Genomic DNA, 13,089 nt, shown 5'->3' on the forward strand with positions numbered 1-13,089 from the left:
CGGGGAGTCGGCTCGTTCTGACGAAGTGAGGAAGGCGTTTGTCCGCTCGGACGAATTCGGAGAGAAATTTACCGACAAAATTTCCCTCACTTTCGAAGAGGCGATTAAGGCGGCTGTGGATTACTTGAAGACCAAAGGCCACCTTCTCGCCGAGCTGACCATCCCATCAGAAGACCTGGCAACCGTGATGGGCGTCATTCCTGATGCTCTTTTTGAATTTGATGCGTGAGGAGGGTTTTTTACCAACTTTTTTTTTTTATCTTCGCCGCTCGGCCAAACTTATTTTTTGCTGTAACTTTTTTCGTTTGCCCAATGCTTGGCGTAAATAGATCATCTTCCCTTCCTTGCAATTTTTGTTTTGGCAAGACCTTTTTCTTTCTCCATGCGATTGCGCAGCCGCTCGGCGCGCGAATGTCACTCGTTCACGTGCTCACGTCTTTAATTCTAATTAACCATCTTTTGCTTTGCGCCTTACCTCAAAGGGGTTTTCCACAGATTTTGCTATGCGAGCCGCTCGGCTGCTCAGGGGTCTTAAAGAACTTGCTTTGTCGTCGATCGACTTCTTACCGCCAGAATATATTACATGGATGGCTCTTCCGCTCGGACGTTTATAGACGCCGGCTCGTCTCTCAATATTTAACGTCGGAGCTCGACGGCCTTCCGCTCGGACGTTTATAGACGCCGGCTCGTCTCTCGATATTTAACGTCGGAGCTCGACGGTCTTCCGCTCGGACGTTTATAGACGCCGGCTCGTCTCTCGATATTTAACGTCGGAGCTCGACGGCCTTCCGCTCGGACGTTTATAGACGCCGGCTCGTCTCTCGATATTTAACGTCGGAGCTCGGCGGTCTTCGGCTCAGACGCCGGTTCGTCTCGATATTTAACGTCGGAGCTCGGCGGTCTTCCGCTCGGACGTTTATAAACGCCGGTTCGTCTCTCGATATTTAACGCCGGAGCTCGGCGGTCTTCCGCCCGGAGCGTTTATAGACGCCTGCCGGCGCGTTTATAGACGCGGCTCGTCTCGATATTTAATGCCGGAGCTCGGCGATCTTCCGCTCGGAGCGTATAGACGCCGGCTCGTCTCGATATTTAATGTCGGAGCTCGACGGTCTTCCGCTCGGACGTTTATAGACGCCGGCTCGTCTCTCGATATTTAACGTCGGAGCTCGACGGTCTTCCGCTCGGACGTTTATAGACGCCGGCTCGTCTCTCGATATTTAACGTCGGAGCTCGACGGCCTTCCGCTCGGACGTTTATAGACGTCGGCTCGTCTCTCGATATTTAACGTCGGAGCTCGACGGTCTTCCGCTCGGACGTTTATAGACGCCGGCTCCAAGCTAAATCCCCTTCGGAGCGAAAGGAGGGCGTTTTCTGGGGTACATAGTGACAGAGCGGGGAATCGAAGCAAATCCCAGCAAGGTGAAAGCTCTCCAAGACATGCCGTGGTGCGCAGAGCGGACGCACCCAGTGCAGGAAACGGGACACCCAGTGCAGGAAACGGGGCACCCAGTGCAGTGCCATGTTGGTGCGCAGAGCGGACGCACCCAGTGCAGTGCCATGTTGGTGCGCAGAGCGGACCCACCCAGTGCAGGAAACGGGGCACCCTGTGCCTTGGTGGTGCGCAGAGCGGAGGCACCCAGTGCAGTGCCATGGTGGTGCGCAGAGCGGACGCACCTAGTGCAGGAAACGGAGGCACCCTGTGCCTTGGTGGTGCGCAGAGCGGAGGCACCCAGTGCAGTGCGTTGGGGGTGCGCAGAGCGGACGCACCCAGTGCAGTGCCTTGGTGGTGCGCAGAGCGGACGCACCCAGTGCAGACACCCAGTGCAGAAAACGGAGGCACCCAGTGCCTTGGTGGTGCGCAGAGCGGAGGCACCCAGTGCAGTAGCCAATCGGGAAATTCTTCGCATTCTACGCACTCGGCTCGACCATTTGGGAGGGAGTTGGGTAGATGAAGTGCCGGTCGTCTTATGGGCCATCCGAACGGCTCCAAAGGAAGGGACGGGCGTCACGCCTTTCCACCTGGTGTATGGCGGCGAAGCGGTCATTCCTGTTGAAGTTGGAGTCGAATCCGCTCGGATCCAAAGCTATGATGAGGGCAACGCCGAGCGGAGGAACATGGAGCTGGATCTGGTCGAAGAAGAAAGAGCCAAGGGTTGAAATTATGGTACTTCTGGCATGAAAGGCACGTCGACACGATCCGAGCGGCGTCTGCTTGTAAAGTCGGCCAAAAGTATCCAGCTAGCAGGATCTTCTTAGCTAGTGCTCGTCCGCCCGGATGTCCTCCGCACGATCCTGGATGCACTTCTTGGAGGATGTAAGCCGAGTCCTCCGAGCTCACGCATTTCAACAACGGGCGTGAGAAAGCCTTTTTGTAAAGCTGATCGCCGATGAGTGTGAACCGACCGGCTCTCCTCCTTAGTAGCTGGGCTTCATACTCCTTGGATGGTGTGGCGCCCGAGCGGAGGAATTCTATGATGGGTGTTCGCCAATCGCTTGGAAATGTGAGGCCTTCCATCCGGTCGACGTGCGCCACCAACAGTACTTTTTTAATTGGCTGCGTTATTGAGCTCATGAGTTTGGCTAACTCATCATTGCTTGATTTTCTGCTCTGGGTATCTTCCGGACAATAACTTCTCTAAAATCGGCTTTGAGCTTCTCGAAGGCTTCAAAGCTTGAGCCGAGCACTATTGATTCAAGGTACAGGAGGCGAGGCGGCAGTGCGAATCCGAGTGGGCGTTGCCCGGCTCACAGCGCAAGCTGAAACCATTATGGCCTCATACTGCCTTCATTGTTGGTAGCTTTATAATCCAGTAGGACGGATAAGTGCATCTTTTCTTCTTGAGGAGAGCTAATATTCGATCCGCTTAGAGGCAGTGGACGACCCATCCACATATATTCTCCACATAGCTTAGGCCTTTGCCTCGATCCTTAAAATCGGCCAAGGATTGCGCTTTGATCACGAGCGGGATGGTATTGGATGTCAATTCACTTAACTCCGTCCACTGATGAGCCGACGCTTCCGGGTTTAGTAACACACGACGGCGGGCTATTTGTTTTGACAATGATGGTATCGCCGGAAGTATTTGAGAGAAAGCCGACTTTCGAGCCAGTGTAGCGAGATTCAGCATCTTTGACTAAGGAAATACACAGGCTCTTCTCCGCTCGCCCTTACTAAAGCCGAGCCGATTGCATGCTCGGTTGAAGACAAGTCATATAAAGTGGCTCACCCGCCGTCGGCAATACTGGGAGAGAGTTCAGATATGCCTTGAGTCTTGAGGTCGCATTCTTCATCCCAGTGAAACTTAGTGGCCTTCTTGAATTTTGAAGAAAGGAAGCTCGGTCGGCGGTTTGGAGATGAATCGACAAAGTAGCTATCCGAGGCCAAATTGCACTTCCTTGTATTTCTTGGCGGCATGTCTTGGAGAGCTTTCACCTTCTTTGGGATTTGCTTGATTCCCCGCCGATCACATGTACCCGAAACGCCCTCCTTTCGCTCGAACAAGCACCGGGATTTAGCTTGAATCCGTATTTCTTGCGATGTCGGAAGGTTTCCTCATGCTCTTTGAAGAGATTGGCGCTCGGACGGATTGATGAGAATGTCGTCCACATACACTTCCAGATTTGATCTGCTCTCTGAATACTTTATTCATCATGACGATATGTGGCTCCGCGTTCTTGATCCGAACAGCATCGCATTATAGCAATAGGTGTCGTCGTGGTGACTTTTTTATCTTCACGGCGGTGCGATGATAGCCTTAGTAGCGTCGGCGTCATATTAATTCATTAGTAGAGTCCACCGGTGATCTATCAGGCGGGGATAAAAGTCTTCGAGCTGAGCTTTGTTGAGATCACGAAATCTATGTACTCTCCATTTGTTGTCGGCTTGGAGACTAATACTACGTTCGCACCATGATCAGTGCACGATATGGTGGCTTCGAAGCTTCTCCACCTCCGGATGATGGCATTACGCTCGATGAAATCTCTTTTCTACGCTTTGCGGCGTCCGGTCGGACATCGACTCGTCTTCTTGTTATGCTCAGCGAAATTCGGGCAGCTCGTATGTCGACAGACGAAGACATCACGATTTCTTGGAGGCATTGGATCAGCTCCTCCTTCGCTTCTCCTCTAGATCGGATTGATAAAAGTCGTGGCCTCCGATCGGGTTGGGTGAATCTGCACTTCCTCTTTTCTTCATAAATTAAAGAGGGTGGCTTTTCGGTGATGGCGTTTACCTCGATCGCGGAATTGGCTTCAGCTCGGACCATCTCGATGTAGCATCGCCGAGCTGCTAGCTGATCTCCCCGTGCTTCTCCCACTTTGTCCTCCACGGGGAACTTGATCTTCTGATGGAAGGTTGACACGGCCGCTCGGAATTCGCCGAGCGTCGGTCGTCCCAAAATGACGTTGTAGGGCGAGGGAGAGTCGACCACAACGAAGTCTTCTCCTAGCGAGGTAGCCAGTAGGATCTGTCCGACCGGTGAACTTCGTTACCCGTAAACCCGTAGAGCGGAGTTGTCATGAGTAACAGTTCGGCTCGATCAATTTGCGGTGATCGAGCGCCTTCTTGAATATGATGTTGGTGAGCTCCCTGTGTCAATATATGATGAATAGTGTAATTGGCTATTACCACCTTTGATGAGCAAAGCATCGTCGTGGGGTACTTGACTCCTTCCAGTCCGGGCCGAAACTAATTTGGGTCCTTCCGCTCGTTCTCGCTCTGCATTGCGTGAATATGGGAGGGACGCTTCGCCTTTCTAGCTCGGTTGGAGTCTCCTCCGGTCGGCCCGCCACAATAACGTTGATCTCGCCTCGGGAAGTATTGCTTATTTTTTTCCCGAGCGGACGGTCGGGATCGTTCCAGACTCGGCGATTCTCCGCCTTGAGAACGATGCCGATCGAGTCTGGTGGCCTGTCACCGCGTCCGTCGGCTTCACGAGTTCTCTGTCGCTGTCGTGAGGGAGACCGTCGCCCGGCATTCCGGGGCACGGGATACGAAGGAAGACTTGACAATCCCTTGTGTTGTGCGTGTCGTCGGTGGAAGGAGCGAACATCGGTCCATCTCTTCTTTGGCTTGGTGGGGAGCCTCTGCGTGGGACTGGCGTGGGAGATCGGATTGCTTGACCCTCGGTCCTCTGGCGGTGATGAGCGGCGTCTTCCGCTTCGGCGGGGAGCCCGCTCGGTTGGAGTTTCTTTTTCCTGGCTTGCGCTTCTTCCGCGTTGATGTATTCGTTGGCCGGTGCAGCATGTGATCGTAATCTCGGGCGGCTTTCGGATGAGTGATCGGAAAAATCCCCATCCACTAGGCCTTGTGTGAAGGCGTTCATCATGGTTTCCGAAGTGGCGGTTGGAATATCCATTGTCACTTTGTTGAACCGTTGGATGTAAGCTCGGAGCGATTCACGGGCTTCTTGCTTGATGGCGAACAGGCTCGCTCGTTTTACGTAGCGTCGACTGCTTGCAAAATGGTGGAGGAAGGCCGTTCGGAAGTCCTTGAAGCTTGTGATGGATCCGTCCGGAACCTCGAAACCACCGTTGAGCCGATCCCGAGAGAGTGGTAAGAAAAACTCGGCACTTTACTCCATCGTGTATTGATGGAGAGTAGCTGTGTTATCGAACTTACCCAGATGATCATCCGGGTCGGTTGTCCCATTATACTCGCCGATCGTCGGAGGCACGTAGTGCTTGTGCAGAGGATCTCAGAATAGCCTCGAAAATTGGTGATTAATCCTCTCGGGTGATGCGTCCGCTCGGGGCTTTCCCCTTCCATCCTCTCGTCTGGCATTTCGTCAGAAGATCCCCTATCTCTATGAAATGGTGCGGCTGGTGCGGAATAGGGCTCGATGAAATGCAGCGGTGGCGGTGGTGCTTAGCTCGACCACCGGGACCGATGTTGCTTCTTTGCTCCGGCGGTGTGGCTTCTATTTTGCTCACGAGCTTGGCGGCCCTTATCTCGATCGAGGCGTCGAGTTCCTCGTTCAAGGCGTCACGTATGTTGTCGCCGGCCTCGTCCATTGTTTCCGATCGGATGCGGAGCGTTCCCACAGACGGCGCAATTGATCTGTCGAATGTTGAATTAACTGCGGGCACGTGGCGCTCTCGGGTTCTTGATGTAGATCTCGGCTAGTCTCACGAAACTCCGTGAACTGCAAGTCGGTCGGGAAGGGTTCCGTGGCGACCCTCGGCCTTCAAGTCGGTGCAGTGGTGGAAAAAGTAGCTCAAAGCTTGAAGCGCGTACCTCCGTGAAGTCTGCGGCTCTTTATATAAGCGGTGAAAAAGCTTCTACATGCGCGTGCGTGTCATGACCCGTACCTCGGTATGGGTTTGTCGAAACTTACCCGACGCCATCGCACGTCCCATCGTGCCTTGATGGGACGACAGGACACCCCGTTGTCGGACTAGGGTATGGCCTAGCCATACGACTTGGCGTCGGCGGATGTTCATCCTTTACCCATGCGGCGGGGCGTCAAGAGCGCCGTCGGACGGCCCTAATTCCTACGTAGGCGGCACACCCATTCGTCGCCTTCTCTTGGGCCTTTCGCTCGATCGTTATTCTTTCGTTTCATTGGCGAACCCGATCCTTGTCGAGCGCCTTTTACTATCGGATGTTCTTCGGTGGCCGATCGGCCTGCCCTTTTCTCATGAGTCCGGTCGGCTCACCCTTCTTCGACGGACCACCTGGCCCTTTGACCTCCACGGGGCGTTGACCCCTCCTTTGACCCCCACGGGGCGCTGACCCCTCGTTAGGGCGTCCCGGGCTCTTACCACCGGATCAATAAGTATTTATAATAATCAAATATAAAAAATAATATATTTATATTTTAAAAAGTACCGAAATCATATCAGCACAACATGATATGGTATTGAAACTATATCATTCTGGTCATAAACCGAAACTTCGACATGGATCAAAATTTTAAACCTTGCATATACCCAGAATTGGAGAATAGATAGTCTATTCATCTCATTTGGTATTCCTTCTCTCTAAGAAAAAATTAGTTTTTGTGGAGTCAAGCGACATTCTCTATTAAAAGTTTATAAACGTAAAAACAGAGATTCTAAAGACCAACTTTTAATTTAGCATACTTTGGAAAATGATGAGCCTATTTGGGAAATGATATAAAGTTCCACAATTCCAAAGGTTTGAAAACAAAGGTTGAAAGTCAAAAGTCCTCTATAAATTTCCAGAAATTACAATGTGTTTTAACTTTCAATGTTTGAAAAATAAAGTGTCGATTAAGAGTCTTTATGAGGCCTTTACATTTCCTATATGTGTCTTGATGAGTCTTTAATATATTTTCTATCTGAGTCTCTATGAGTACTTTACGTTTCCTATGTGAGTCCTTTATGATTTTTATGAATTCATCTACTAGTATAAATATGTATGTTGCTATACTACTAGAATATAGAAAAGAAATTGAGTTTTTAAGAATTCTTCTGTGTGATGTTCTACAATCCTTTTACACTTCTTTACACCTAATTTCAGATTCCGACTACACAAACATTCCAACACTCTATCTCTCTTCTTGTGTTGCATCACTTTGCTTGATTGGTGGTTCATCGTAGGTCAACACAAAGTATAGACTAAGGGTTGAGACAGCTAGATGATGACCCAAAGTGTGCACTATGTAAAGCACACAAGGAAGCAATTTCTAACCTGTTTTTTGGTTGCCCTTTGCCTTGCTAGGTTGGAGAAAAATGGCTCAAATCTGGGAATGGACCTTGACTCACCCAATCGTTCAGAAACTTGGGAGGCTTTTGAGACCCAACTTAGCTTGGTAGCTTGTTGCTTGCTAAGCACAGCAATACAAGACTGACTTTCGATGGTGTGGGAGACCCCAAAATGGCACGATGTTCATGTCTTGAACCTGGACCGAACAGGAGTTGATACAGGTTGTGAGCTATTCAACCCAAACAAAAGGAGCATATGAACTTGGAAGTGGAGTATCAATAACTGTTGTAGCCCTGAGAAGTTATGGATATTCTGATTCTTTAATTGACTTGTTTGTTTGATAAATCAGTCCTGATGTTGTATTGTTTTTTCTGAACTGCAGACCTCGTATTTGTTGGTAGTATGGTCTGCATACATTTGATCTGATTTTTCAGGGTCCTGGCTGCTACTAACATGGACACCGAGCGATGTAGCTTTAGGGTTTGAATCTATGTTCTTACTCGCGTGAGCTACAGTTCACCCTAATATTTTTCGTTTTTTGAAACAAAAAACGAGAAGAAAATATTGCTAATGTGGCCTTAATTAAAGTTCAACGACTAAATAAGACCCCTATAGTCCTCTCAAACAGTTGAGACTTGAGACTCATGGATTATTGTTTGTTGTTTCATTAAGTTCCATAAATTGTGTAAAACAAAGGGCTTAATAGAGATCAATGAACATGTTGGGAATTCACCTTTATGTGGCGCTTTTTCCTTCGTCTTGGGTCTGTCATCACTCATGTTAGGCTTGTTCTTGAGCTTATTAAGGTTCTCCATTTGTGTTTTCCTGCTCCTTTCAATCTCCCCCCAGAGGTCATCCTCCAGCCTGGTATCGTAGTTCTTCCCCTCTCCGAATCCGGACGGTTTGCTGCGCAGCCACTGCCTCATTTCCTGGAAAGGCAAAGTCGATTCGTCCACGTCCTCATCTTCATCGTCCTCGTCTGATACTTGTGACCAGCCAGCATCTTCGTCCCCTTCTCCCAGCTTCCGGCTCCGATGTCCCCTTCTCAAAGCGGTAAGCGGGATGAGCCGGCGGCGTCCTGGCCGCGGAATCGAAACCGTAGCGGCGACGCGGCTACCAAAGGGGAGAAGGATGCAAGGCGAAGGGCGCTGGCGGCGGATGAGATGGGGAAGGGCTGCAGGGGAAGGAGGGGCACCTACGCTAAGCATCTTATTTTGTCTGGAGTAGAATGTTTCGGTTGCGCCGCCTCCTATTGGAGATATCTAAACTAAGCTTTCAGAATTTTATTAATATTGAAATATAATATTCATATTTTAAATTCCCTTTTTCTAGGTAAAAAATAAATCAAAAAAGTCTCACATTTAACAACTGCTCAAATGAGCTACTTTTTATAAAAATTATCAAATAAATATTCCATCATATTTTTTAAATTACTATTTCATTTTAAACAAACTATTATAGTAAAATATTTTTACCAATTTAGTCCAAATTGCTTAAACTCTATCAAAATTATATTAATTTAATCAGAGTCATTTTAAAATTTTTTAGGAGCCACTTAACCGTTACTACAATATTGTATAAGTTATTCCATTTGTAGCAACTACCTTGATGTTTCTTACACCATTATATTATATTAATTGTTATATGTAGCACTTGTTAACAGTTACTATGTAGATGATAGAATTAATATTATAAACACATGTAGGTGTTCAATGTCACTTAAAGCTAGATTAAATAACTCACACTTGTGTTGTTTAATCAACAACAATTAAATTTTTAGTTATATTGATCTTCCTATTTTATTCGAAGTAGAAAATTTTAAATAAGATAGAGGGACAAACATTACCATTGATATCACTATCGTCACCAATATCATTCCCAATATCATTGTCAATATCACCACTAGCAACCTAATTTTACAGAAAAATTATAATAACTAATATTGCCATAATATAATTTCACCCATGAGAACATAACAAATCAAAATAATTAAGACAAAATGCATGTGTCATATAATGTTACCATAATATAGCAATTGTTACTAACAATAACACAAAAAAAAATAAAGTAATTTTGATAAATTTTATGTAATGTCATCATAAGTTAACTTAAACTTATATTATTTAATTACTAACTTGTTCTTGTTCATTTTGTTATCTTATATTTTGAAAAACATAGACCTCATTTTCTGTATTTGAAGGTTATGCACTATACTTTCAAGATGTTTAATGATTTCCTTTATTACATAGAAACTCTAACTTTTGATGGTGTAACTCTAAAGCTCATTCCGTGCATTCTAGTTATGAGTAAAAACTAGAATGAAAGGAAATTGTAAAACCTAAGTCATATGATTTCTAGAAACCAAATAAGAACTTGACATAGGAAATACAATAGTAAGCATGGATCTTTGTTTCAACATAGAACATGGCATAACAACAAGAAAGCATAAACCAACGACAAAGAACCTGATTGAAGAATCATGGTTCTTATCCATTAGCATCATCTAAGCGATCCTTATGAAAGAAGATGAAGCAGAAGTGAGAGGAAGGTCTTCCAAGAGAATTAGAGTGATAACACCCCAAATCTTCGTTAATGGAGAATAAAGGAAGATGTTAAGATGTCCTAACCCCTTAGGGACCTCTCCCTTATATAGGCACTCTGATATGTTATCATCCCATAAATGATAACGGGTCGAGCTAAAGGGTTCTACACATTAAACTTGCATCTAATAACCTAAAACCTAATAAACATAAGTTAAATTACTTTAATGGGTTCAGATCATATTCTTTTATAAAATTTACAATTAAACCCACCTTAAGAGATTAAATCTAATAATCTCCCACTTGGACTTCATGTGATGTGTATATGATATACAAATAAAATTTTAGTTGATATCAAACTTTTTGGATATATAATACCCCTAAACAATTTGATCAATCAACTTCATTGGTATAGGACAAAGAGGTCTTAGCTACTATATATGTCTGTAACAAGTTCCAACAGTAATCATAATATCAATGTCATTAATTACATACATTAAGATGCCAATGTATAATATAGAAATTACATGAAATATGATCAATACATATCAATTTTCAACTAGGTCTAAAGTAACCCAAAAGGGTCCAATCATATTTGTAAATACTTTATGCTAAACTGCAAAAGTAAATCATGATCTAAGCCTTACGATTCCAAAAGAAATCCATATCATATTTACAAACACTAAATATTAACCAACAATAGTAAATCATGATACTTTATTTAGAGAGTCAAACAAACAAATAGAATTTTGATTAATGTTTTGAACTTTAAGTACGTACTATAATCAAAACAAAATGTTTGTCTTTATTAATATAGAGTAATAAATACAAACTCTCACTAGATGAGTTCTTCTTTCATAAGAAGAACTCCTATATCCATAACATACGCATGAAACACCTTAGACACCAAGCCTTTGATAAGTGGATTAATCAACATGGAATTTGTGTTAATGTGCTCTATCATGACCTGATGACTCTAAACTCTTTTTTTAACCTCCAGAAACTTGATGTCGATGTGCTTAAACTTCGACAAATTGGGTTATTCTTGACATACAATTTTGTGACTTTACTATCACCATTGATCCTCAATGACCTATTAATGCCATTAACAATATGTAATGTTGTGATGAAGTTCCGCAACTAAATACCTTGATTAGATACTTTTGGTACAGAAAATACCAGACAATCGAACCTAAGTTTTGATTATGGTAAAGAGTTCAAAGTTAAGTTGTATTGTTGTCTAACAAGTTGAACTAGTGTATAGGAAAGTCCTAAGTAGTCTTAGATAAAAGTCCTAGTGAATTCTAGGCAGGTGGAAAATCTTGGATGTGGCTAGGCAGTGAAGTCCTAGTCCAGGGGACCGGGTAAAGCATTGGCGGGTTGAGCATGTTGGGCAAAATCCTAGTGTCGAGGACACTAGGTAAAAATCCTGGGGGTCGCACCAGGTGGAAGATTGGGCTGGTTGGGATCGGACGTTTAACATGAAGTCCTGACATCTTGACACTGAGCAAAAGTCCAGACGGTTTGAAGGACTGGTATAGCAAAAGGTAAATTCTCCTGAGAGGAGTAGGTGATGACGCATTCCCCGTTGAGGGAATAGTAGACATCGGTTCGACCTAGGGTTTTTAGAAAATTTGAAAGTCAGAATCGGATAGTCGGGAGACTATTGAATAAATTATTATTCATATTTTATTATGCTAACTTTGTCTTGTATGATATACTTTGTATTTAGACTAATATGTCTTGCAGAAAGTGAGATGCACAAAGAAAAACTCAGAGGAACAGTGTGCCAAAGGCCCGTGTGGAAGAGGCACAGAGGCACCTTCGAAGCACCTAAAGGCACCTCGAATCTGTAAGGAACTAGGGTGCTAAACATGCGAAAGCGCAACGAAAAACATCTAGTTCCTTTCCAGAAGATCCATGCGAAAGGAAATCATATACTAAGTACTAATTTTTATACATGAGAAAGTTATACCTTTGTTGTGTACACTTCGCAATCCCGACAGCAACATTTCTTTAGATGCGGATCTTAGCGCGATCAAGTGGTCCTGCCTCTATGGTATCCACACGAACAAGTCTCGTTTGTCTCACAAACTCACCAAGTGGAGAATGAAACAACCAAAGGTTGTGCTAGCAACCCTTCTTGGAAGTTTCGGCCAAGTGGAAGAGAGGAGGAAGAAGAGCAAGAACACCAAAAACTCATCATGAAAATGAATCCAAAAACTCTCTTTTATAGATTCATGAAATTGCCTCATGCCTTAATGTCAATTGTCTTGATTGACATTAATATTTGTCTTCATCCAATGAATCCAATGCATCCTATGCATGAGCAATTTAAATGGTTCACTCTTCATCCAATGCATCCAATGCATCCAATGCATGCAATGCATGAGCAATTCAAATGGTTCACTCTTCATCCAATGCATCCAATGCATGCAATGCATGAGCAATTCAAATTGTTCACTCTTCATCCAATGCATGAGTAATTCAAGTTGTACACTCCTCTTTCTTCATGAATTCAAATTCATGAAATCATATAATGAGTCCAACTCATTAATCATCAAATAATTCATGGAATCATATAATGAGTTCAACTCATTAATCATCAATCCAATTGATTCAATGAGTCTAATTTGAATTGGACTCAATCCAATAGTTGGATTTAATTGAGTCTTACTCAATGCGTCCAATTTGAATTAGACTTAATTCAATAATTCATCATATGAATCCATCTCCATTGACTTGTTCTTTGTGTGTGACCCAATAGGTTCTCGTAACATTGCAATGTATCCAAATCAACATTTAAATACTTAAACAATGAGTGACATCTAACAAGGCATCATTGCAACCCAAGTAACGAGAATGTCGAGATCCGACTTA

General features: G+C 44.8%; 1 protein-coding gene across 2 annotated transcripts in view; it reads right to left on the minus strand.

Annotated features, from left to right (window-relative positions):
- The window catches only part of LOC121967225, a 28,588-nt gene extending 19,665 nt beyond the window's left edge, over positions 1–8,923 (minus strand). For both annotated transcript variants that reach the window (XM_042517329.1, XM_042517321.1), the window contains exon 1: positions 8,403–8,923. In XM_042517329.1, coding sequence (XP_042373263.1) covers positions 8,403–8,877 — 475 coding nt within the window. In that variant the 5' untranslated portion in view covers positions 8,878–8,923. The remainder of the gene's footprint in view (positions 1–8,402) is intronic.
- Between the last annotated feature and the right edge of the window lie 4,166 nt (positions 8,924–13,089).

Source organism: Zingiber officinale, chromosome 1B (assembly GCF_018446385.1).
Source record: "Zingiber officinale cultivar Zhangliang chromosome 1B, Zo_v1.1, whole genome shotgun sequence".
Taxonomy (NCBI): domain Eukaryota; kingdom Viridiplantae; phylum Streptophyta; class Magnoliopsida; order Zingiberales; family Zingiberaceae; genus Zingiber; species Zingiber officinale.